The 27,454-nt window shown below is 43.9% G+C and overlaps 3 protein-coding genes across 7 annotated transcripts in view; 2 read left to right on the top strand and 1 right to left on the bottom strand.

Moving 5' to 3' along the window:
• The window catches only part of LOC101739587 (calbindin-32), a 198,297-nt gene that overhangs the window by 93,356 nt on the left and 77,487 nt on the right, over positions 1-27,454 (bottom strand). The gene's annotated exons all lie outside the window — the stretch shown is intronic.
• On the top strand, positions 11,401-13,704 carry LOC134198647 (uncharacterized). The gene is made up of 3 exons (XM_004925271.4): positions 11,401-12,429; positions 12,921-13,057; positions 13,284-13,704. The coding sequence occupies exons 2-3, from the start codon at positions 12,921-12,923 to the stop codon at positions 13,504-13,506; spliced, it is 360 nt and encodes a 119-aa protein (XP_004925328.1). The 5' UTR covers positions 11,401-12,429; the 3' UTR covers positions 13,507-13,704.
• LOC101738736 (uncharacterized) lies at positions 13,849-27,419 on the top strand. 2 transcript variants are annotated; one of them, XM_062674392.1, is made up of 4 exons: positions 13,849-17,722; positions 18,673-19,170; positions 19,661-19,797; positions 26,998-27,419. In XM_062674392.1, exons 3-4 carry the CDS (start codon positions 19,661-19,663, stop codon positions 27,218-27,220), a joined length of 360 nt encoding a protein of 119 aa, XP_062530376.1. In that variant the 5' UTR covers positions 13,849-17,722; positions 18,673-19,170; the 3' UTR covers positions 27,221-27,419. The 2 variants fall into 2 exon arrangements, with proteins under 2 accessions (XP_062530376.1, XP_004925329.1); XM_004925272.5 differs by lacking the exon at positions 13,849-17,722 and having other exon boundaries at positions 17,929-19,170.

Here is a 27,454-nt window from a genome sequence, read left to right as displayed (position 1 = left end):
TTCTGTACAGCAAGATGACCAAAAAACCGGTGTGGATTTATAAAACTAGATAATATGTGTACATATATATATATATTTAATATCTATCGCACTGGTGACCTAGTTATTAAAATAATAATAAAAAATAGTAAATTAAATTAGATTTTTAATAAAGGCTATCTTAATCTTAATCTTCATTTCTATATCTTGATGCTAGTTATACTTCCGTTTTATTATAAACTTAACCAGGAGAGAATATCCTTTGTGCTGGGAGGATACATACATAAGGGATTTCCCATATGTAATTCAAAACAATAGTGTGAAAAATTATCAATAAGTACACGATTTAATCGTATCGCCTTCCTGTTTGATTATGATCTTTACATATAATATGTATATGGTCGAATACAATTAATTAGTCTGATAAAACGTGAAACGTGATAACAGTTTTGTTGTTTTAAGGAACGCTGCATATTAAATTTGCGAACATCATTCCTGTTGCCGGTATACCGAAAATATTATCCTTATTAATTACTATTCAACTAATTCTAGTAGTAGTAGCTAATGTTCTTCGTTGCGTTACCCTAATTAACCTAATGGTTCCGCCTTTCATCTATGTTTAGTAAAATTCAATCAAAAACGTAACTATACTGTAACTTTAGAACTCATATCTCAAGGTGGGTGGCAGCATTTACGATATAGATGTCTATGGGCTCCCGTAACCACTTAACACCAATGCAATAAAAAATATATATATTAAAAGAATAAAATTTTATTGGAACGAAGTTCCTTATCGCGCGTTGTGAAAGGGGGCTAGACGGAAAAAATTCTTACGAAAAGTTGTCACGACACTTTTTAGATCCGTCATTCTGACCAATCAACGTGTAGGCGCTTATCGCGTGACATTGCTCGTATCCGATTGGTCCGCGTAATGAGTACAGTTTCTCGAGATAGTGTTTCAACAATAGTAATTTAGTTCATAGTATTGTTTTTTTCTTCTTCATAATGCCGTAATTTATTATTATAACTTAAAAAGAAAATTACAATTCCTTCACTAATTAATCGAAAGGAACTTCGTTCCATCCGGGTGTCCCTTGACACCTCTGAAGTTTTTATTAGTATATAGGTGTTTTATTTATATGATTAGAGGGGTAATGGAGCTTCTTACTTTAATCCTTTGTTTTTCTTGATATCGGTGAATTTCAAATAATACGATCCTTGCATAATCAAATTAGCGGGTAGAATTTGATTTTGCGTTATAGACCAAAAAATTATGAACTTATGCTAACGGAGTTTGGTACGTTTGGTATTTTAGCCACTTGCATAGTGTTCTATGGCATCTTTTTGTGGGACAATAAGCTGAATAGATTTTCATTCTGGATAAGAGGGCCATTCGTGGAATTTATAACCTCCAAGGTCTTGCAAATACTAGGAAGAAGTAATACTGAAATACTGTGCTTTGCTTGGCGAATACGTAAGATAATTCGCTCATTGACGCAACAACGAAAAAACATAAATGCCGCCATCCACTGTGAGACATAAGTTCTATATATCTCAGTTTTAAAGAACAATAGCTACCTCTTCACACCAGAATGCGTTATTGCTTCGCAGCAGAAATAGGCACCGTCCTGGTACCTAACCTTGCGGGCTCACAAGAAGTAAAGTTACTTAGTTAAAGTTAAAATTAAAGTCGGCACCAGTAAAGTTTGCGGTTTGTGTGCGTCAGATGGAACAATGGGTTATGAAAGGTGGCCCTCAGGAAGCGGATCAGGAAAGCAGAAAAACAGAGGTCAGTGCCGCAAATTGATATTGGCTTATGTTCAGCAGTGGCCAAGTGTGAACTGATGACGATGAAGATGGTGTTAAATTAAAAGTACAGACATTACGTTAGTTTAGTTTTTTATTTAGATACTAGTAATAGGCAGTCTTGTGAGCCCGCGGGAGTAGGTACCACCACCCTGCCTGTTTCCGCCGTGAAGTAGTAATGCGTTGCGGTTGGAAGGGTGGGCAGCCGTTGTACTATACTGAGACCTTAGAACTCATGTCTCGGGGTAAGTGGCGGAATTTGCGTGGTTGATGTTTATGAGCTCCGGTGACCACTTAACACCAAATAGGCCTTGAGCTCGTTCAGCCATTTTAGCAACAAATAATAAAAATAGATAAATAATAAGAACCACATGTAAAACATGTTATTATTTTCGTTATTAATAAATGAAGTCACTGGATCTAAAAAGGCAAGGTAGATGGGTAACGTTCCAGAGGACGCTGTTCCACGAGATGGTCGGACCAAATGTGATCTTCTCTGAGCATCAGCTTCTACGATGCCCTTCATGAAGCTAAGGATCGCAGCAGATGGAGGGAAATCGTACGGGAGAAACTGATGCAGCGGGGGAGTCACGACCCTCAGTAATGAGGATAATGACGCGAGAAGGGAGGATCAAAAAAGGATTTAGGTTACTTTTGAGTGGGCTTAATATATTTTTGCATATTTTACGTTTTTATAGATAACACAATTTTTTTATTAACACAATCATAGAATGCGTCAGCTTCCTTCCACAAAACAGAAACAAAAATAACCTTTCTTATCGCATGATTTGTTTAATAATCCTTATTTATGTTACTACTTTCGTTTGGACCGTTGATAAACAAAAAGTCCTCATATCAGAAAATCATACGGAGTATAAATAAAGGATTCGATATTCAAAAACCATCATAACTTACTATTGATTCTGAGTACCAGTACAAATTTCCTGCAAGGTAAGAAACTTTTCGCCTATATTTTTGGTGGGGTTTTCTTGGGAGGTATTATAGATATTTTGTGTCCTCCTGATCTCTACCCTGAAGTAGCTATGCGTTTAGATCCTAGAATGGAATATTTACATAATATATGACAGAAGACATCTATATAATACAGTTGAGATTTAGACACATCTTCTTTGTAGGACCGGATGAATTGAAAACGCGAACTTTCAATCAGAGATATGTTTCAAATGTAATTGCCAAAAACCCTTTGGCTATGCTGAAGAGTTTGGCTTTCCAAACCCTTTATTATTTAATTTACACTTACAAAGAATAGTCTATCGATAGATGGTCAAAGAAAAATTGAGTATAAAGCCACTGCCTACTTATTTCTTTAAGAAAACTCTTAGAGTATATTTGCGGGAAGAGTTCTAGTTTTAACAATCAAAAGTGAAGAGTGCATATCGGCGACTTGTACTATTTTCTATTTGCTTGGTTGTCTTCGTTCACAGATGAAGTTCGCTCTATTGTTCGTATTGACCGCGATCGTCGCGGTGTCGACTAATGAAGTGGCTGACCCCAGATCCACTGACAGAGCTAACGCTTTGAGTATCGGAAGTATTACTTCAAGTGATAGACTCTTACGAAGGTGAGTACGACTTTCTGCAATTGTTTATAAATGACTGTTATCTTCAAAGCCCTAATATAATAATATCAACGTCTTCTCTTACTTATCCGGAAACCAATTTTGAGTTTCAGTTTGAAAAGAATGTAAGTTACTGTTAATGGTTTCATAAAATTAGTGACGGATGTACTGAAAAAGTTTCATTTTTGTTATTGATTGGACGGGGTGGACCAAAACAACCGGTGTTAATTACTTACCCGGGCTCAATCGACATCAACAACCCAAATGCTCCCACCCAGCTTGCAACATGAGTTCTATGTCTTAAGTTCTATAGTACAACGGATACCCACCCTTCAACCCGGAACGCAGAACTGGTTCGGGGCAAAAATAAGCAGGGTGATGGTACCCACCCTTGCGGACTCACAAGACGTCCTAGCACCATCGGTATACAACAGAGGGTCCCAGATTTTATCACTCATAGACCTCTTTCAAAATTTAGCTGGTTCCTATGAACCCTTTGCAGCTGGTACATTTCTAACGTATAAATAAAAATAAATAAAATAAAAATTCCCTTTTTCCAGGCAATTACATTTTTTTGGGATTATCATTTTTAAATGTATATACCCCTCTCAGGTGAAGGCCTCCTCCAAAGATTTCTATTTTGTTTTGTCTCTGGGGACATAAATTCAGTGTGGTCTAGCAACTTTTCTAATGTCGTCCCCCCATAGTGTGTACGGTCTATCGACGCGCCGCTTTCCCTATGGACCGTATTCCCATAACTCGACAAAAAATGTGAAGATTAGGTCTGACGGTTACTGGTGGCAGGACCTCTTGTGAGTCCGTGTGGGTAGCTACCACCACCCTGGCTATTTCTGCCGTGTAGCAGAAATGCGTTTCGGTTTGAGGGGTGGGGCAGTCGTTGTAACTATACCTTAGAACTGAAATCTCAAGGTGGGTGGCGCATTTACGTTGTAGATGTCTATGGGGTCCAGTAACCACTTAACACCAGGTGGGCTGTGAGCTCGTTCACTCATTTAAGCAATAAAAAAAAAATGTAGACTCCCACCGAGTCACCCGTGGACCGCATTGGGAATTAAGGGTGTACGGCCTATTCAACATGATCTGTTTGTTTCAGCTTTGTTGTGAGCCGTGCTGCTACAATTAACTGGCGGGTTCTCAACGTGAGATTCACGGCGCCTGCCGGTAGACGCGTCAGGGCTGTCCGCGTCCGAGGATCGACACAGTTCACAAGGGTCCGCCGCACCGGAGGCGGCGTCGGCTTCACTTTCGTGAATCTTCAGTTTGTGAACGCGCCGCGAAGAGCATTTTTTTTTACCGTACAAATTTGGGGACGCTAAAATGCATATTCTGGACGTTTACATGCAAATACACGAAGTTTTTGTTTTTTTGTTTGCACAAAAAATTCGTTCTCCCCATTTTTTTAATTAATAATTCGCGTATTTATTACGAAGCTTCCTTGTCTTTTTTTTCGGACTGTAAATTACTGTGGCAATATTATAAATGAATTTCAAAATAAAAATCTAGACTACCTATAATTTCAATTGTATTATTTGTCTGTGATAAGACTTAATGATGGGTTCTAATCAATAGTGTCGTATATAGACTAATCAAAGCATTAGGTAAGTCGCAAAAGTGTCTTTACGTGTATTTTTTTAGCTTTTTGTGTTCGCTGTCATTTAAGCTGTATGAGTGTTTTGACATTTAGATTCGAACGTTCACAGCGCTACATGCCTCTTTCACTCATTTACCACATCCTTACACACTTACACTATCCGTAACGATAGGATTTTTTAACGCTTACGGTCTCGCAAATCAACGTGATCAGGTTTCTGACTTTTTGCGTGACCATCAAATTGATATCTTTTTAGTGCAGGAGACCCTACTCAAGCCCGCGCGCCATGACCCTAAAATCGCGAACTATAACATGGTCAGGAACGACAGGCTCTCTGCTCGTGGTGGTGGTACCGTCATTTACTATAGAAGAGCCCTGCATTGCGTCCCGCTCGATCCTCCCGCGCTCGCTAATATCGAAGCATCAGTGTGCCGAATCTCACTGACGGGACACGCGCCGATCGTTATCGCGTCCGTTTATCTTCCACCGGATAAGATTGTTCTAAGCAGTGATATCGAGGCGCTGCTCGGCATGGGGAGCTCTGTCATTCTGGCGGGCGACCTAAATTGTAAACACATCAGGTGGAACTCACACACCACAACCCCGAATGGCAGGCGGCTTGACGCGTTAGTCGATGATCTCGCCTTCGATATCGTCGCTCCGCTAACACCGACTCACTACCCGCTAAATATCGCGCATCGCCCGGATATACTGGACATAGCGTTATTAAAAAACGTAACTCTGAGCTTACACTCGATCGAAGTAGTTTCAGAGTTAGATTCAGACCACCGTCCCGTCGTTATGAAGCTCGGTCGCGCTCCCGACTCCGTTCCCGTCACGAGGACTGTGGTGGATTGGCACACGCTGGGCATCAGCCTGGCTGAATCTGATCCACCATCGCTCCCGTTTAACTCGGACTCTACCCCGTCTCCTCAGGATACCGCTGAAGCCATAGACATCTTAACGTCACACATCACCTCAACATTAGATAGATCATCGAAACAAGTTGTAGCGGAGGACTTCCTTCACCGCTTCAAATTGTCCGATAATATTAGGGAACTCTTTAGAGCTAAGAACGCCTCGATACGCGCCTACGACAGGTCTCCTACCGCGGAAAATCGTATTCGAATGCGTGCCCTACAACGCGACGTAAAGTCTCGCATCGCCGAAGTCCGTGATGCCAGATGGTCTGATTTCTTAGAAGGACTCGCGCCCTCCCAAAGGTCTTACCGCTTAGCTTGTACTCTCAAATCGGATACGGTAGTAACTATGCCCTCCCTCGTAGGCCCCTCAGGCCGACTCGCGGCGTTTGATGATGACGAAAAAGCAGAGTTGCTGGCCGATACATTGCAAACCCAGTGCACGCCCAGCACTCAATCCGTGGACCCTGTTCATGTAGAATTAGTAGACAGTGAGGTAGAACGCAGAGTCTCCTTGCCCCCCTCGGATGCGTTACCACCCGTCACCCCGATGGAAGTTAAAGACTTGATCAAAGACCTACGTCCTCGCAAGGCTCCCGGTTCCGACGGTATATCCAACCGCGTTATTAAACTTCTACCCGTCCAACTCATCGTGATGTTGGCATCTATTTTCAATGCCGCTATGGTGAACTGTAACACCACACCGCGGGAAAGATCCCGCGGTGTGGAAAGAAGCGGACGTTATCGGCATACATAAACCCGGTAAACCAAAAAATCATCCGACGAGCTACCGCCCGATTAGCCTCCTCATGTCTCTAGGCAAACTGTATGAGCGTCTGCTCTACAAACGCCTCAGAGACTTCGTCTCATCCAAGGGCATTCTCATCGATGAACAATTCGGATTCCGTACAAATCACTCATGCGTTCAACAGGCGCACCGCCTCACGGAGCACATTCTTGTGGGGCTTAATCGACCAAAACCGTTATACACGGGAGCTCTCTTCTTCGACGTCGCAAAAGCGTTCGACAAAGTCTGGCACAACGGTTTGATTTTCAAACTATTCAACATGGGTGTGCCGGATAGTCTCGTGCTCATCATACGGGACTTCTTGTCGAACCGCTCTTTTCGATATCGAGTCGAGGGAACCCGCTCCTTCCCACGACCTCTCACAGCTGGAGTCCCGCAAGGCTCTGTCCTCTCACCCCTCCTATTTAGCTTATTCGTTAACGATATTCCCCGGTCGCCGCCGACCCATTTAGCTTTATTCGCCGACGACACGACTGTTTACTATTCCAGTAGAAACAAGTCCCTAATCGCGAAGAAGCTTCAGAGCGCAGCCCTAGCCCTAGGACAGTGGTTCCGAAAATGGCGCATAGACATCAACCCAGCGAAAAGTACTGCGGTGCTATTTCAGAGGGGAAGCTCCACACGGATTTCCTCCCGTATTAGGAGGAGGAATCTCACACCCCCGATTACTCTCTTTAGTCAATCCATACCCTGGGCCAGGAAGGTCAAGTACCTGGGCGTTACCCTGGATGCATCGATGACATTCCGCCCGCATATAAAATCAGTCCGTGACCGTGCCGCGTTTATTCTCGGTAGACTCTACCCCATGATCTGTAAGCGGAGTAAAATGTCCCTTCGGAACAAGGTGACACTTTACAAAACTTGCATAAGGCCCGTCATGACTTACGCGAGTGTGGTGTTCGCTCACGCGGCCCGCACACACATAGACACCCTCCAATCTTTACAATCCCGCTTTTGCAGATTAGCCGTCGGAGCTCCGTGGTTCGTGAGGAACGTTGACCTACACGACGACCTGGGCCTCGAATCTATACAGAAATACATGAAGTCAGCGTCGGAACGGTACTTCGATAAGGCTATGCGTCATGATAATCGCCTTATCGTAGCCGCCGCTGACTACTCCCCGAATCCTGATCATGCAGGAGCCAGTCACCGTCGACGCCCTAGACACGTCCTTACGGATCCATCAGATCCAATAACCTTTGCACTAGACGCCTTCAGCTCTAGGAGCAGGCTTAGGGACCTCGGTAACCGTACTCGCCGAACTCGACAAAGAGTTCGTCGTGCAACCTAACCCATGAATCAGCTCGCTGAGTTTCTCGCCGGATCTTCTCAGCGGGTCGCGATTCCGATCCGGTAGTAGATTCATTCGCGAAGCAGCTACTCTTGAGTTGTTAGGTCTCCTTCGGAGGCGCTCGGGCAGCTGTTAGCAAATTCCACCCCTCCTGGCTGAGCCTTTGGTCGCCCACCTGTCCTGGTGAAACTGGAAAGGCCTCCGGGCCACCAGTAATCCTTCAATCATAAAAAAAAACACACTTTCAATAAGTTCGTTTTTTTCTACACTAGAAATTCCCTAGAAATCTTATATATGGCAAAACAATGTTTGCCGGGTCAGCTAGTAATAATATAAGAATGAATTTCTGTTCGTTAGCCTCGCTAAAACTCGAGAACGGCTGGACCGATTTGGTTAATTTTGGTCTTGAATTATTTGTGGAAGTCCAGAGAAGGTTTAAAAGGTAGATTAATATGAAAATACTCGGAATTAAATAAAAATAACAATTTTGTTTTTCCTTTGATGTGTAGGACGGTTTTTTTTTTAAGAGTATACAAAAAAATTATGTCTTTTATTTGTCGATTGAGGCACTACGAAGTCTGCTGGGTCAGCTAGTTTTATATAAATTCGTAGTTGGCTTAAGTGTATACTGGATACTATATATCTACATCTACAACGTAAATGCGCCACCCACCTTGAGATTTAAGTTCTAAGGTCTCAAGTATAGTTACAACGGCTGCCCCACCTTTCAAACCGAAACGCAGTACAGCAACACTCATACAGCTTAAGATGGTAGTCAGTGGCGTAGCTAGGTAACCAAGGGCCCTGGGGCAAATTAAAAAATGGGGTCCCACTGCTATGTAAACTGATTAGGTTTTATCAAATAAAAATATGAGATATACAAATATTTTAAAAATGCTAAGCTACTTATGCTGTTTTTTGCGCACTGCAGGGCAGGTAATAAAAATATTAAACAGTAACAACATAAATTACAATTAATGCTTGGTGTAGGTTTGGCTAATAAAACGAAATAGAGAAGATCCAAGGGTTTATTATAAAAAGGTCGGGCTTTTTTTTTCGGGCTGGGGGCCGAACCTCCTACGAGGTCCCCGCGCCTAGGGGCCGCGCGGTGTATGTGGGACTGGTCCGCGGCTGCGAGACCGCGGGCCCAAGCATGTTTTCAGGGCCCTACCCACTAAACGACTCCCCTGCACTCTTCGCCCAAGCGTCCGATGCCCTCCGAGGTCAGAACCCGGATGAGGATACCGCGGTCAACACTAGAACCAGACAGCGCAGCTCACCCCAAACACGCCCGGCCGACGGAGCCTTCGAGGCGGATCGAAGGTCCTGAAACGTTAGCCGTCTCGGTACGGCAGCGCGTCAGGCCGCCCAGACGGTGTCGCTGGTGTCCCGGAATACCCCGCTGGACCAGAACCAGCCTGTCGGGTCGGGACGCGATACACCGCCTCGATGTATCATATCTATTTGGCGGCGCGCTAGAGTGCTGGTAGCACGTCGCGCAGCCTCTACGAGCTTACTTACTCCTGATACAGCATTAATTTTTTAACCGTTCTCGTAAAAAAATATTAAGTCGAATTCACAATAAAAAGAGAATTCCCTATGCATAACTTTTGAATTTCTCTCAACTGAGTTGTCATCATCAAAGTGGGGTTGCAACCTGTTACTGCCTATTTTGAAAATAGGAGAAGTTTCCAAAAGTTCAGTTCGATCGAGATTTCTGGTAAGGATTCGAGGGCCCCCTGAGCTTGAGGGCCCCGGGGCACTGCCCCGCCTAGCCCCTAGGTAGCTACGCCACTGGTACCTACCCGCGCGGTCTCATAAGAGGTCCTACCACCAGTAAAAATGCTATGTTAAAAGAAAATCACAGTTTATTATATAATTATGAGAATATACCCATATCTTGGTGCTAAGTGTTATTCCGTCGTTGTGGGTTTACCAGTAAGTTTCATTTTTCTATGTCAAAATAGAGGTTGATTTTTTGTTATGACGATAGACATATTTCGAGATAAATGTTGCTAAAATCTGCGGACCGTCCAGTCCCACATGCCTCAAGTGCCCCTTAGACGCAGGGACCTCGCAGGAAGTCAACCACCTGGCCAAAAAAAAATTAAGCATTTTCTTGCCTAATCCAGATAACAAAATGTTTCATTATTCAAATGGGCTTTTATATCGTCGCAACTTTACTACTGATGCAGAATACAGATTCATCGCAGAGAAAGACCGACCCGCCGAATTTAGAACACGCTCTTTCTTAAGCGTATCAAAATGTTCATAAGCAAGGCTAAGATACGGTTAACAAAATTAAGAAAACAAACAAAAATCATAAATATAAAATATCGAATACTAGATCTACTGTAGATTAATCGATATGGACATGTCAATAGACATTGTGCATGTACCGCCTAAGAAATTGTATTTCTCAAAACTACGGTCGAATGTTTTAAGACAGCTTACTGTATAGAATTTATAAATAAATATATAAATAAGTTTAGTAAAATAAAAGGGAGAGATGGCAGTGATATGTTTGATATGATATTTACTGGTGGTAGGACCTCCTGTGAGTCCGCACGGGTAGGTATTTCCTGCCTATTTCAGCCGTAAAGCAGTAATGCGGTTCGATTTGAAGGGTGGGGCAGCCGTTGTAACTATACTGTAACCTTAGATGTCATATCTCAAAGTGGGTGGCAGCATTTACGATATAGATGTCTATGGGCTCCCGTAACCACTTAACACCAGGTGGGCTGTGAGCTCGTCCCCCATCAAAGTAATAAAAAAGATATTAAAAGAATAAAATTTTATTAGTATATAGGTGTTTTATTTATATAATTGGAGGGATATTGGAACTTCTTACTTTAATCCTTTGTTTTTCTTGATATCGGTGAATTTTCAATAATACGATCCTCGCATAATCAAATTAGCGGGTAGAATTTGATTTTGCGTTATAGACCAAAAAATTATGAACTTATGCTAACGGAGTTTGGTACGTTTGGTATTTTAGCCACTTGCATAGTATTCTATGGCATCTTTCTGTGGGGCAATAAGCTGAATAGATTTTCATTCTGGATAAGAGGGCCATTTATAACCTCCAAGGTCTTGCAAATACTAGGAAGAAGTAATACTGAAATACTGTGCTTTGCTTGGCGAATACGTAAGATAATTCGCTCATTGACGCAACACCGAAAAAACATAAATGCCGCCATCCACTGTGAGACATAAGTTCTATATCTCAGTTTTAAAGAACAATAGCTACCTCTTCACACCAGAATGCGTTATTGCTTCGCAGCAGAAATAGGCACCGTCCTGGTACCTAACCTTGCGGGCTCACTAGACGTAAAGTTACTTAGTTAAAGTTAAAATTAAAGTTGGTACCAGTAAAGTTTGCGGTTTGTGTGCGTCAGATGGAACAATGGGTTATGAAAGGTGGCCCTCAGGAAGCTGATCAGGAAAACAGAAAAACAGAGGTCAGTGCCGCAAATTGATATTGGCTTATGTCCAGCAGTGGCCAAGTGTGAACTGATGACGATGAAGATGCTGTTAAATTAAAAGTGCAGACATTACGTTAGTTTAGTTTTTTATTTAGATACTAGTAATAGGCAGTCTTGTGAGCCCGCGGGGGTAGGTACCACCACCCTGCCTGTTTCCGCCGTGAAGCAGTAATGCGTTGCGGTTGGAAGGGTGGGCAGCCGTTGTACTATACTGAGACCTTAGAACTCATGTCTCGGGATAAGTGGCGGAATTTGCGTGGTTGATGTTTATGAGCTCCGGTGACCACTTAACACCAAATGGGCCTTGAGCTCGTTCAGCCATATTAGCAACAAATAAAAAAATAGATAAATAATAAGAACCACATGTAAAACATGTTATTATTTTCGTTATTAATAAATAAAGTGACTTGATCTAAAAAGGCAAGGTACGAGTAGATGGGTAACGTTCCAGAGGACGCAGTCCCACGAGATGGTCGGACCAAATACGATCTTCTTTAAACATCAACTTCCACAATGCCCTTCATGAAGCTAAGGATCGCAGCAGATGGAGGGAAATCGTACGGGAGAAACTGATGCAGCGGGGGAGTCACGACCCTCAGTAATGAGGATAATGACGCGAGAAGGGAGGATCAAAAAAGGATTTAGGTTACTTTTGAGTGGGATTAATATATTTTTGCATATTTTACGTTTTTATAGGTAACACAATTTTTTTATTAACACAATTATCGAATGCGTCAGCTTCCTTCCTCAAAACAGAAACAAAAATAACTTTTCTTATCGCACGACTTGTTTAATAATCCTTATTTATGTTACTACTTTCGTTTGGACCGTTGATAAACAAAAAGTCCTCATATCAGAAAATCATATACAGTATAAATAAACGACTCGATATTAAAAAATCATCATAACTTACTATTGATTCTGAGTACCAGTACAAGTTTCCTGCAAGGTAAGAAACTTTTCGACTATATTTTTGGTGGGGTTTTCTTGGGAGGTATTATAGATATTTTGCGTCCTCCCGATCTCTACCCTGAAGTAGCTATATGGAATCCTAGAATGGAATATTTACATAATACATGACAGAAGACATCTATATAATACAGTTGAGGTTTAGACACATCTTCTTTGTAGGACCGGATGAATAGAAAACGCGAACTTTCAATCAGAGATATGTTTCAAATGTAATTGCCAAAAACCCTTTGGCTATGCTGAAGAGTTTGGCTTTCCAAATCTTTTATTATTTAATTTACACTTACAAACAATAGTCTATCGATAGATGGTCAAAGAAAAATTGAGTATAAAGCCACTGCCTACTTATTTCTTTAAGAAAACTCTTAGAGTATATTTGCGGGAAGAGTTCTAGTTTTAACAATCAAAAGTGAAGAGTGCATATCGGCGACTTGTACTATTTTCTATTTGCTTGGTTGTCTTCGTTCACAGATGAAGTTCGCTCTATTGTTCGTATTGACCGCGATCGTCGCGGTGTCGACTAATGAAGTGGCTGACCCCAGATCCACTGATAGAGCTAACGCTTTGAGTATCGGAAGTATTACTTCAAGTGATAGACTCTTACGGAGGTGAGTACGACTTTCTGCAATCTATACTAATATACACATCTAGGTGGGTGTCGCATTTACGTTGTAGATGTCTATGAGCTCCAGTAACCACTTAACACCAGGTGGGCTGTGAGCTCGTCCACTCATTTAAGCAATAAAAAAAAAATTAGACTCCCGCCGAGTCACCCGTGGACCGCTTTGGGAATTAAGGGTGTACAGCCTATTCAACGTGATCTGTTTGTTTCAGCTTTGTTGTGAGCCGTGCTGCTACAATTAACTCGCGGGTTGTCAACGTGAGGTTCACGGCGCCTGCCGGTAGACGCGTCAGGGCTGTCCGCGTCCGAGGATCGACACAGTTCGCGAGGGTCCGCCGCACCGGAGGCGGCGTCGGCTTCACTTTCGTGAATCTTCAGTTCGTGAACGCGCCGCGAAGAGGATTTCGCTTTACCGTACAAATTTGGGGACGCTAAAATGCATATTCTGGACGTTTACATGCAAATACACGAAGTTTTTGTTTTTTCGTTTGCACAAAAAATTCGTTCTCCCCATTTTTTTAATTAATAATTCGCGTATTTATTTCGAAGCTTCCTTGTCTTTTTTTTCGGACTGTAAATTACTGTGGCAACATTATAAATTAATTTCAAAATAAAAATCTAGACTACCTATAATTTCAATTGTATTATTTGTCTGTGATAAGGCTTAATGATGGGTTCTAATCTATAGTGTCGTGTATGGACTAATCAAAGCATTAGGTAAGTCGCAAAAGTGTGCGTGTATTTTTTGAGCTTTCTGTGTTCGCTGTCACTTAAGCTGTATGAGTATTTTGACATTTAGATTATTATACCTAGTTCACTAATAACATATTCGTATGAAAATTAAAAAAAGTATTTAGTTATTTAACGCGTAGCAGATGTTAGTGTGATAACCATGATTTATTATTGCTTAGTCCTAATAATAATAGACAGCAGTATCACTAGTTTCGTAAAATTATCGTATTTAGGCACCATACAGCCTTTGATAGTCTCAGACTTTGTTTCCGAGTTCATCTATACTTATCGTTTCCACGTTTCACTTGTTATGACCGCGAACGGACGCTTACTGTCTTTATTAAATTCTTTATACTAAATATAAAAATATCCACATACATTGGTCTCCACAATATATAATAATATATCGAGGGTTAAAAGTTTATTAGGTTTAAACGACATTTCGCTTAAAACCCGACATTTATCTTTGTAAGTAACTAGCTGTATAGTCCCCGGCACGTAACTTAGCAAGAGTCGTAAGATGCGCAGAAGTCGTTTTTTAGGTCTCTTTGGTTGTCAAGCGGGACGCGGGGAAAGGTAGCACCGTTCCGAGCGCACGATTGGTGAGTCAGTCGACCCTCCCCTCCCGCACCGCGTCCACGTTCCGTTCGCTCCTGGTTACATATGCGCCTACTAAATTGTAGTAGCCCTTTGTTTATATTGAGTTTTTGTTACGAGTTGTTATTATTGTTTTAAATTTAGTTTTTGTTACGGGTTTTATTCTTTTAAATTTGTTTGCAATGCCAGGACCAAATACCAATGACCATATAGTTGATTCAGTCACTGAGCGTTTTATTATTTACGCCAGTGACGACAGCGACTCTTCGTTATGTCAACGATGAGGAGCCAACTCCTTCCACCAGCTCAGGTGCTACCATAAATTTAATCTAAGGGGTAGCACTATTAGAAAATGATAGTGACGACGGCGACACATCATTTTTAATATTAAGTATATTTTTTTAAATAAACTTCTTAACTTTTAATTTATTATTTTATTTTTAACACCTAATACACTTCACGAATTCCTCTCTTTTCTTTAACTTTCTTCTAAACACAAAGGCTTAAAAACAAATTACGGCAAATAAAAAATAAAATAAAATTAAATTAAATTATATGCGGGCAGTAAAAGTGATCATTTTTTTGTTGCAATGTGCACCATGCGCGACATTACCCCCACTACACCAAAACCTTGCCAACTTACGTGCCGCTTACTATACCCGTCCGCTTCCCTGGGCATTTAAAATTAATATTATTATTTCTCACCTAAACAAAGATTCTCATCATTAACGCCCCCGCAACTGGTGTAGGGAGTCCAACACTCATATTAGCCTATCCATTAAGTACATGTATTTTCTACATGGATACCAAGTTTCAAGTCAGTCGGATGCATGGTTCAGTAGTTATAACGGAACATCCGTAAAAAACCACTGTAGATTTATATATTAGTACTAGCTGTCCCGGCAAACGTTGTGTTGCCTTAAATAAGATTTCTAGGAAAATTCTAGTGTAGAACAAAAAACCTCATTCAACCACATAATAACCAAAAAAAATTATCCAAAAAATAAAAATAAAAAATTAATGTTTGGGGTGGACAACCCTTATCACTTAGAGGTATGAAAAATAGATAGTAGCCGATTCTCAGACCTACTGAACATACTATTGATACACAAATAAAACCAAAAAAACATGGCTGAAAAATGTATAGTGAGTAAGACAGGAGACCGGCTTCGTCCTCATCCCTACCACGTGATGTTTGCTGGATGAGTGGTGACACCTGGCGGGGATAACTGATCGATTGTTAGTTGATCAGCAGTCGACCGGTGAGGACGGGAGATCAAATTGAATTTAAAAAAAATCAATTAAAGCAACTTGCAATTATAAACTCTGAATAAGAATTTATCGTACTACAATTATAATATTTGATTTCCATCTTGCAACCTTATTGCGGATCTGTAGGTACATAGAATAAAAAAAATAAAAATCGGGATGGATAATCGGGGTATAAGAGTGAAAATTGAGAGTAATATGAATTTTTTTATTTTAAGTTATGACAAAATAAAAATAAAATCTTGCCAAAAAAATTAAAATTTATAATTAACAAATAAAAAATAGGGGTTGATCGTAGAGGGGTGAAAAATTCAGAGTAATATGAAATTTTTTATTCTAAGTCATGACAAGACAAAACAAAATTCTTGCAAAATAAATTAAAGTTTTTAATTAACAAATAAAAAATAAGGGATGATCGTAGAGGGGTGAAAATGTATGGTTGTATGTATTTTTGTATGCTGTATCATAAAAAAATAAAAACAAAATAAATTCTCCAAAAAATAAAATAAAAAATTTAGGGATGGACCGGACCACCCTTAGCATTCAGGGGGATGAAAAATAGATGTTGTCCGATTCTCCACCCTGGCCGATATGCACGTTAAGATTCACGAAATCGAGCCGTTTCGGAGGAGTTCAATCACGCACCCCGTAACACGAGAATTTTATATATTAGATATATAATAATATAAAAATGAATTTCTGTTCGTTAGTCTCGCTAAAACTCGAGAACGGCTGGACCGATTTGGTTAATGTTGGTCTTGAATTATTTGTGGAAGTCCAGAAAAGGTTTAAAAGTAAGATTAATATGAAAATACTCGGAATTAAATAAAAATAACAATTTTGTTTTTCCTTTGATATGTCCCCCGTCGGACGGTTTTTTTTAAGAGTATACAAAAAATTTAGGTCTTTTATTTATCGATTGAGGCACTACGAAGTCTGCCGGGTCAGCTAGTTTTATATAAATTCGTAGTTGGCTTAAGTGTATACTGGATACTATATATAGACATCTACAACGTAAATGCGCCACCCACTTTGAGATTTAAGTTCTAAGGTCTCAAGTATAGTTACAACGGCTGGTTCTGGTCCAGCGGGTTATTCCGGGATACCAGCGACACCGTCTGGGAGGCCTGACGCGCTGCCGTACCGAGACGGCCGACGTTTCAGGGCCTTCGATTCGCCTCGAAGGCTCCGTCGGCCGGGCGTCCTTGGGGTGAGCTGTGCTGTCTGGTTCTAGTGTTGACCGCGGTAACCTCATCGGGGTTCTGACCTCGGAGGGCATCGGACGCTTGGGCGAAGAGTGCAGGGGAGTCGTTTAGTGGGTAGGGCCCTGAGAACATCCTTGGGCTCGCGGTCTCGCAGCCGCGGACCAGTCCCACATACACCGCGCGGCCCCTAGGCGCGGGGACCTCGTAGGAGGTTCGGCCCCCAGCCCGAAAAAAAAAGCCAGACCTTTGTATAATAAACCCTTGGATCTTCTCTATTTCGTTTTATTAGCCAAACCTACACCAAGTATTAATTGTAATTTATGTTGTTACTGTTTAATATTTTTATTACCTGCCCTGCAGTGCACAAAAAACAGCTTAAGTAGATTAGCATTTTTAAAGTATTTGTATATTTCATATTTTTATTTGATAAAACCTAATCAACTGACATAGCAGTGGGACCCGATTTTTTAATTTGCCCCAGGGCCCTTGGTTACCTAGCTACGCCACTGACTACCATCTTGCCTATTTCTGCCGTGAAGCAGTAATGCGTTTCGATTTGAAGGGTGGGGCAGCCGTTGTAACTATACTGTATGTAACCTTAGATGTCATATCTCAAAGTGGGTGGCAGCATTGCAATAAAAAAAGATATTAAAAGAATAAAATTTTATTATTAGTAGGTGTTTTATTTATATAATTGGAGAGATATTGGAACTTCTTACTTTAATCCTTTGTTTTTCTTGATATCGGCGAATTTCAAATAATACGATCCTCGCATAATCAAATTAGCGGGTAGAATTTGATTTTGCGTTATATACCAAAAAATTATGAACTTATGCTAACGAAGTTTGGTACGTTTGGTATTTTAGCCACTTGCATAGTGTTCTATGGCATCTTTCTGTGGGGCAATAAGCTGAATATATTTTCATTCTGGATAAGAGGGCCATTCATGGGATTTATAACCTCCAAGGTCTTGCAAATACTAGGAAGAAGTAATACTGAAATACTGTGCTTTGCTTGGCGAATACGTAAGATATATCGCTCTTTGACGCAACAACGAAAAAACATAAATGCCGCCATCCACTGTGAGACATAAGTTCTATATCTCAGTTTTAAAGAACAATAGCTACCTCTTCACACCAGAATGCGTTATTGGTTCGCAGCAGAAATAGGCACCGTCCTGGTACCTAACCTTACGGGCTCACAAGACGTAAAGTTACTTAGTTAAAGTTAAAATTAAAGTTGGCACCAGTAAAGTTTGCGGTTTCTGTGCGTCAGATGGAACAATGGGCTATGAAAAGTGGCCCTCAGGAAGCGGATCAGGAAAGCAGAAAAACAGAGGTCAGTGCCGCAAATTGATATTGGCTTATGTCCAGCAGTGGCCACGTGTGAAGTGATGACGATAAAGATGGTGTTAAATTAAAAGTACAGACATTACGTTAGTTTAGTTTTTTATTTAGATACTAGTAATAGGCAGTCTTGTGAGCCCGCGGGGGTAGTTTGCCTGTTTCCGCCGTGAAGTAGTAATGCGTTGCGGTTGGAAGGGTGGGCAGCCGTTGTACTATACTGAGACCTTAGAACTCATGTCTCGGGGTAAGTGGCGGAATTTGCGTGGTTGATGTTTATGAGCTCCGGTGACCACTTAACACCAAATGGGCCTTGAGCTCGTTCAGCCATATTAGCAACAAATAAAAAAAATAGATAAATAATAAGAACCACATGTAAAACATGGTATTATTTTCGTTATTAATAAATGAAGTCACTGGATCTAAAAAGGCAAGTTAGATGGGTAACGTTCCAGAGGACGCTGTTCCACGAGATGGTCGGACCAAATGTGATCTTCTCTGAACATCAGCTTCCACGATGCCCTTCATGAAACTAAGAATCGCAGCAAATGGAGGGAAATCGTACGGGAGAAACTGATGCAGCGGGGGAGTCACGACCCTCAGTAATGAGGATAACGACGCGAAAAGGGAGGATCTAAAAAGTATTTAGTTTATTTCTGAGCGGGCTTAAAATATTTTTGCATATTTTACGTTTTTATACGTAACACAATTTTTTTATTAACACAATCATAGAATGCGTCAGCTTCCTTCCTCAAAACAGAAACAAAAATAACTTTTCTTATCGCATGACTTGTTTAATAATCCTTATTTATGTTACTACTTTCGTTTGGACCGTTGATAAACAAAAAGTCCTCATATCAGAAAATCATATTGAGTATAAATAAACGACTCGATATTAAAAAACCATCATAACTTACTATTGATTCTGAGTACCAGTACAAGTTTCCTGCAAGGTAAGAAACTTTTCGATTATATTTTTGGTGGGATTTTCTTGGGAGGTATTATAGATATTTCCGTCCTCCCGATCTCTACCCTGAAGTAGCTATATGGAATCCTAGAATGGAATATTTACATAATACATGACAGAAGACATCTATATAATACAGTTGAGATTTAGACACATCTTCTTTGTAGGACCGGATGAATAGAAAACGCGAACTTTCAATCAGAGATATGTTTCAAATGTAATTGCCAAAAACCCTTTGGCTATGCTGAAGAGTTTGGCTTTCCAAACCCTTTATTATTTAATTTACACTTACAAAGAATAGTCTATCGATAGATGGTCAAAGAAAAATTGAGTATAAAGCCACTGTCTACTTATTTCTTTAAGAAAACTCTTAGAGTATATTTGCGGGAAGAGTTCTAGTTTTAACAATCAAAAGTGAAGAGTGCATATCGGCGACTTGTACTATTTTCTATTTGCTTGGTTGTCTTCGTTCACAGATGAAGTTCGCTCTATTGTTCGTATTGACCGCGATCGTCGCGGTGTCGACTAATGAAGTGGCTGACCCCAGATCCACTGATAGATCTAACGCTTTGAGTATCGGAAGTATTACTTCAAGTGATAGACTCTTACGGAGGTGAGTACGACTTTCTGCAATCTATACTAATATACACATCTACAGTGGTTTTTCCGGATGTTCCGTTATAACTACCGAACCGTGCATCCGATTGACTTGAAACTTGGTACCCATGTAGAAAATACATGTACTTAATGAATAGGCTAATATTTATATGAGTGTTGAACTTCCTACACCAGTTGCGGGGGCGTTAATGATGTGAATCTGTGGGGGTGAGAAAAAATAATGTTAATTTTAAATGTCCAGCGAAGCGGACGGGTACAGCTAGTTGTTTATAAATGACTAATTTTTTCAAAGCCCTAATTAATATAATAATATCAACGTCTTCTCTTATTTATCCGGAAACCAATTTTGAGTTTCGGTCTGAAAAGAATGTAATTTTTTTTTTTTTTTTTTTTTTCTTTTTCTTTTTCCTACCTATGCTGATAGTCTTGAGAGGCTACTTCAGCTTCACCCTAACGTTAGTAGGTGAGCTCGCGGGGCTCAACCGGAGAGTTGCTAACACTGACCCTAGCAAGAGCACTGCTTCGCTGAATCTACCACCGGATCGGAAACGCGACCCACTGAGAAGATCCGGCGAGAAACTCAGTGGGCTGTGTCTATGGGTTAGTTCGCTCGTCGAGCCCTTCGTCGCAAGCGACGGGTTCGACGAGGACGGTGACCGGTGCTTGTGGTGCCTAAAAGCACCGTTAATGGATCAGGAGGATCCGTAATGACGTGCTTTGGGCGACGTCGACGGTTTACCATTCGGTCTACTGGGTCGGGTATGTAATTTCCAGCGGCTACGATGAGAGGGTTCTCATGTCGTGCCGCCTTCTCAAAATGGCGCAGCGATGCCGACTGTAGATACTTACTAAAAGAGTCGAGCTCCAGGTCGTCGTGGAGATCCACATTCCTAAGGAACCAAGGCGCTCCGACGGCTATCCTGCAGAATCGTGATTGAATAACCTGAAGGGGCTTCAAGTTGGTGCGGGCTGCGTGAGCGAACACTACGCTTGCATACGTCATAACGGGGCGTATACAAGTTTTGTAGAGAGTTACCTTATTGCGGAGGGACAGTTTGCTTCGACTACAAAGCATTGGATAGAGTCGTCCTAGAATAAACGCGGCGCGGTCGCGTACCGTTTTTATATGGGGACGGAATGTCATCCCTCTGTCGAGGGTGACGCCTAGATATTTGACCTTCGAGACCCACGGTATGGGCTGGCCAAAGAGAGTGATGGGACTAACGGCGGAGGTGTTTGCGCGCCTACTACGGAGTGGGATGCTCGAAGTGATGTTCGGAGGGCGACCCCTTTTGAAGAGCACCGCTGCGCTTTTCGTGGGGTTGATGTCTATTCGCCACTTCCGGAACCACTGTCCCATGGTGGCTACTGCGATCTGGAGTCGCCGATGAAGCAGCGACATCTTCCTACACGAGTAGTAGATAGCCGTGTCATCGGCGAAGAGCGCTAGATGGGTCTCCGGAGACCGGGGTATATCATTGATATACAAACTAAATAATAACGGGGAGAGCGCGGAGCGTTGCGGGACTCCGGCGGTCAGTTGACGGGGACGAGAACGAGTTCCCTCTACTCGATATCGAAACGAACGGTTCGACAAGAAGTCTCGTATGATGAGCACGAGTCTGTCTGGCACTCCCATGTTGTACAGTTTATAAATTAAACCGTTGTGCCAGACTTTGTCGAACGCCTTCGCTATGTCGAAGAAGAGGGCGCCGGTCGGGATTTGTTTACGCCTATTTAGTCCTATCAGAATGTGCTCCGTGAGGCGGTGCACTTGTTGTACGCACGAGTGTTTAGAGCGGAATCCGAACTGTTCGTCTATGAGAATTTTGTTCGCGGTAACAAAATCCCAGAGGCGTTTCCTAAGGAGACGTTCGTAAATTTTTCCTATCGTCGAGAGGAGACTAATCGGACGGTAACTAGAAGTTTCGTTTCTCGGTTTGCCCGGCTTATGTATACCGATAACGTCCGCTTCTTTCCACACCGCGGGAAAGATGCAGTGCGTCATAGCGGCATTTAAAATTGTAGCCAACATTGCTATCAGTTGGACTGGCAAAAATTTTAGCGCGCGGTTGTGGATGCCGTCGGAGCCTGGTGCCTTCCTAGGTTGGAGGTTGTGGATCGCGTCTCTAACTTCGTCCGTGGTAATGGGGGGTAACGCGTCCGAGGGCGGCAGGGAAGCTCTGCGCTCGACCTCCCTGTCGACCAACTCGGTGTGTTCGGGGTCCGCGTGTTGAGTGCTGGTGGTGCACTGCAGTGCACCACCAGCACTCAACACTCACTCTTGCAGTGCATCGGCCAGCAGCTCAGTCTTGTCATCGTCATCGAATGCCGGTGGTTGGCCTGAAGGGCGTAAGAGGGGAGGCATAGTAGCGGTAGTTTCGGATTTGAGAGTCCTAGCTAGTCGCCAGTATGCTTGGTGGGAGGGCGCGAGTTGTTCTAAATAACTATGCCAATTATCGTTACGCGCGTCGCTTAAGCGGGAGTGGACTTCGCGTTGTAGACGACGCATCTGAATCCGGTTTGAATGCGTGGGAAGACGATCGTAGGCCCGGATTGCCGCGTTCCTAACTCTTAAGAGATTCCTAAGATCGGGGGACAGTCTGATGCGGTGGAAGCTGTCCTCCACATCGACTTCTTTAGAAGATCTAATGATCGCGGAAGAGATGTGATCGGTAATGATGTTTATGGATTCGACGGTGTCCTCGGGGGATGGATTCGAATCCGGGCCGTAAGGGAGGATTGGCGGAGCGGCGTCGGCTAGGCACGTGCCCAGCTTATTCCAATCCACCATGGTCCTCGTAACAGTGACTGGGTTGTGAGGGCGACCGAGCTGCATAACGACAGGTCGGTGGTCTGAGTCGAGCTCTGACATTGCTTCGATGGAACGCAAGCGCAGAGTTACGTTCCTAAGCAATGCCAGGTCTATAGTGCTCGGACGGAGCGCGATGTTATACGGATAACATGTTGGAGTTGGGGGACCGACTATTTCAAAGGTGAGGTCGTCTATAAACGCGTCGAGACGCCTACCGTTAACGTTTGTACGATGGCAGTTCCACCTAGTGTGGTGGCAATTTAAATCGCCTGCCAGGATGACAGAGTCTCCCATGCCGAACAGTGACTCGATGTCACTGCTCAGGAGGGGCTTGTCCGGGGGGAGATAAACGGATGCGATGACGATCGGCTGGTGTCCCGTCAGCGAGATACGGCACACTGACGCCTCGATATGTGAGAGCGAGGGAGTATCGAGAGGGACAACGTGCAGGGCCCGCCTATAGTAAATGGCAGTCCCGCCTTTGGAGGCGGTGAGTCTGTCATTCCTAACCATGACGTAATTCGCGACTTTCGGGTCACGACGCGAGGGCTTCAGACAGGTTTCCTGCACTAATAGAATATCTACAAGATTGTCGCGGAGGAATTCAAAAATTTGATCGCGTTGCCGCGCGAGTCCGTTAGCATTATAGAATGCTAACGTAAGGGAATACGGTTTTTCTCTACCTTTTTGCGCCATTGGTTACCGGTAAAGATTTTATAACGTACGCGACACGGACTCGTAGACGTCCATGTGATCGAAAGCGGCCGCGAGCCGCTGTTCGGGGGTTACCGACCTACGTATCGCGTCTGCGAACGATCGCAGACGGTCGAAGTTGACCGCGGTGACGAAGTCACGCACGAGCGCGAAGTCGTTGACGGCGGAGGGTTGCGGGGGACGGAACGCGGGCGCGGGGCGAGGTGCGAGCAGGGGCTGGGGCGCGGGGCGTGTCACGAGCGGGGGCGGGGGTGCGGTTTCCGTTCCCGCCTTCGTATACGGCAGCGGCTTTTTCCACGCCGAGACCGTGGGAACTGCAGCCGGCACGAAGGCGGGTTTCGGCACTGAAGGTGCCGAAGTCTTTGGGCCGACGGTTCGCGGAGCTGGGTGGGTTGGGCGTTTTCGCGGAGCCCTGGGACATCCACGGTAGTTCGCGGGGTGCCCTTGCTTAAGGCATAGGACACAGCTGGGAGGTTCGGTCGCGGTTTCCCTATCTCTAATGCAGTCTAACGTAGCGTGATCGCCGAGGCATTTCACGCAGCGGGGGCGCGCGTGGCAATTACGCGCCGAGTGGCCATAGAGTTGGCACCTGTAGCACTGCCCGGGAGTGCCACGCTTGTGGGGGGCTTCGATCGAGATCCCGGATAGGCCGCAAATTGTCGTGAGACATGCGATCTTCTTTTTGGCCTCCGGGGTGGGTTCTAACGCCACGAGTATCATATTATAGGGCTGTTTGCCCCGCCCGCTGTGCATCCGGTGCACACTAACTATCGGGAGGGCCTGAGCGGTCAGATCCTCCTTAATGTAGTCTATTTCTAGCTCCTTAGGGACTCCGCGTATTACTACGCGGAGCTCGCGGTCCTCCTGAAGAGCATAGGTGTGGAAACCTATGTTCTCCTTTCGGAGGTATGCTGAGAGGGCCCTATGGTCGCCCGGCGTTGCGACCTTGATCTGAATCCCATGCGCGACGTTACGCGCATGGGTGTAGTTAATTTTATTTGCCTGAAGGGCCTGGGACACGCGATTCCACGCTGTCTTCTCTTGAAGTATCAGCGGGGGCGGGGCAGCTACTTTGGGAGCGGGCGCGGGCTTGGGACGCGGCGGTGGGGTTACGCGGCGCGCGGAGTCCGACTCCGGTGTAACTACTACTTTCGGTCGAGAGGCGGACGCGGATTTCGTCTGTTTTGTCGTGGAGTTCCGGGACTCCACGGCGCGAGTACGCTTTTTACCGCGCGTTACGGTTTGGAACCCATCCGAAGTTCCAGGCTGAGGGCTTGACGCGGATTCGAAATCCATCTCCGATTCGGTATCGGAGCCTGAACTTGAAACGATCGAGGTCGCGGCGGACGTAGCGCGTGATGACGTAACCGACGCGGGCGCGGGGGTGGGGGTAGCGCTAGGCGCTTCGTGAGTCGCATCGTCGGAACGTGCGCTCGAACTTAACGCGGCGGCGGGGGGCGCGCGGCGTGCCTCCGAGGCACGGTTGAAATACGCGGCGACGGACGCGGGGGGGGAGGGATTGCCACGGGAGGCCCTATACGCTAAGTACTCGGCCCTAATTGACGGGTACCTATCCCGGAGGAACCCGACAATGTCACTAGCACTTTCACTGACACTTTCTTCTTGCTGCATTTTCGGTCTTCTTGCCCGGGGGGGGCGGCCCCGGGACTTTTGTTGAACTCGCCGAAAGGCGAGGCCCCGGATAGGATTTGTAACCCCCCTGTGCTGCAGGACAGCAAGGAGCAGGGGGGGGGAATGCCTATGCCGTGAAAACGGCAATCGGCGGGGAAAAGGAAAGGAACCCGCTCGGGCTGTATAGTGCTACAGCAGGCAGAATCGCGAGCGGGGGTCTAGTCTTGAAAAAGACTGTTGTTTTGGGAAAGGTTAGGAAATCGCTAGCCTGTGAGTGCCACAGGAAGCCTGATCGTAGCGATTGGTTTTGCCTTGAAAAAGGCAGTTGGTAAAGGGTGGGTTCGCGGTTACAAAACTTTAGCGCACAAAAATGGACTCCGAGACGCAAATCGCAAGCGACCAACGGATCGGCACGTCCGCACTACCGAATTGTAAGCACGATGTATTCACGGTCACTACACTGTCGAGCACAACTGTGAGTTCAGAGACGCAGCTCGCAAGCGGGCCACGGATCGGAAAGCACGTCCGCGCACGACCGAGTCGTGAGCGAGAATGTTTTGAAGAATGTAAGTTACTGTTAATGGTTTAAATATATGGTAGATATTATAAAATTAGTGACGGGTGTACTGAAAAAGTTTCATTTTTGTTATTGATTGGACACCCCGTCCAATCAATAACAAAAAAGGACGAGCTCACGGACCACCCGGTGTATATAGCTTCTTTATTTATTTTAATGCTTAGATGTGTGGACGAGCTCACAACCCACCTGATGTTAAGTGGTTACTGGAGCTCATAGACATCTATAACGTAAATGCGCCACACACCTTGAGATATAAGTTCTAAGGTCTCAGTATAGTTACAACGGCTGCCACACCCTTCAAACCGAAACGCATTACTGCTTCACGGCAGAAATAGGCAAGGCAGTGGTACCTACCTGTGCGGACTCACAAGAGGTCCGACCACCAGTAATTACGCAAATTATAATTTTGCGGGCTTGATTTTTATTACACGATGTTATTCCTTCACCGTGGAAGTCAATCGTGAACATTTGTTAAGTACGTATTTCATTAGAAAAATTGGTACCCGCCTGCGGGATTCGAACATCGGTGCATCGCTAGATACGAATGCACCGGACGTCTTATCCTTTAGGCCACGACGACTTCAAGTTACCTGGTTACCTGGGCTCAATCGACATCAACAACTCAAATGCCCTCACCCAGCTTGCAACGTGAGTTGTATGTCTCAATTCTATAGTACAATAGTACCCCATCCTTCAACCCGGAACGCAGAACTGCTGCGGGGCAAAAATAAGCAGGGTGATGGTACCCACCCTTGCGGACTCACAAGACGTCCTAGCACCATCGGTATACAACAGAGGGTCCAAGATTTTGTCAGTCATAGACCTCTTTCAAAATTTAGCTGGTTCCTATTGCCCTACCCCTTGCAGCTGGTACATTTCTAACGTATAAATAAAAATAAATAAAATAAAAAAGCCCTTTTTTCCAGGCAATTAATTTTTTTTTGGGATTATCATTTTTAAATGCATATACCCCTCTCAGGTGTAGGCCTCCTCCAAAGATTTCCATTTTGTTTTGTCTCTGGGGACATAAATTCAGTGTGGTCTAGCAACTTTTCTAATGTCGTCCCCCCATAGTGTGTACGGTCCACTGACGCGCCGCTTTCCCTATGGACCGTATTCCCATAACTCGACAAAAAATGTGAAGATTAGGTCTGACGGTTACTGGTGGTAGGACCTCTTGTGAGTCCGTGCGGGTAGGTACCACCACTCTACCTATTTCTGCCGTGAAGCAGTAATGCGTTTCGGTTTGAGGGGTGGGGTAGTCGTTGTAACTATACCTTAGAACTGAAATCTCAAGGTGGGTGGCGCATTTACGTTGTAGATGTCTATGGGCTCCAGTAACCACTTAACACCAGGTGGGCTGTGAGTTCGTCCACCCACCTAAGCAATGGACCATCGACCACTTTGGGAATTAAGGGTGTACAGTCCTATAAAACATGATCTGTTTGTTTCAGCTTTGTTGTGAGCCGTGCTGCTACAACTAACTCGCGGGCTGTCAACGTGAGGTACACGGCGCCTGCCGGTAGACGCGTCAGGGCCGTCCGCGTCCGAGGATCGACGCAGTTCGCTAGCGTCCGCCGCACCGGAGGCGGCGTCGGCTTCACTTTCGTGAATCTTCAGTTCGTGAACGCGCCGCGAAGAGGATTTAGCTTTACAGTACAAGTTTGGGGACGCTAAAATGCATATTCTGGACGTTTACATGCAAAGACACGAAGTTTTTGTTTTTTCGTTTGCACAAAAAATTCGTTCTCCCCATTTTTTTAATTAATGATTCGCGTATTTATTACGAAGCTTCCTTATCTTTTTTTTTCGGACTGTAAATTACTGTGGCAACATTATAAATTAATTTCAAAATAAAAATCTAGACTACCTATAATTTCAATTGTATTATTTGTCTGTGATAAGGCTTAA

This window comes from Bombyx mori, chromosome 20 (genome assembly GCF_030269925.1).
Source record: "Bombyx mori chromosome 20, ASM3026992v2".
Taxonomy (NCBI): Eukaryota; Metazoa; Arthropoda; class Insecta; order Lepidoptera; family Bombycidae; genus Bombyx; species Bombyx mori.
The sequence above is the reverse complement of the archived record's forward strand: the minus strand, read 5'-3'. Positions and strand labels throughout refer to the sequence as shown.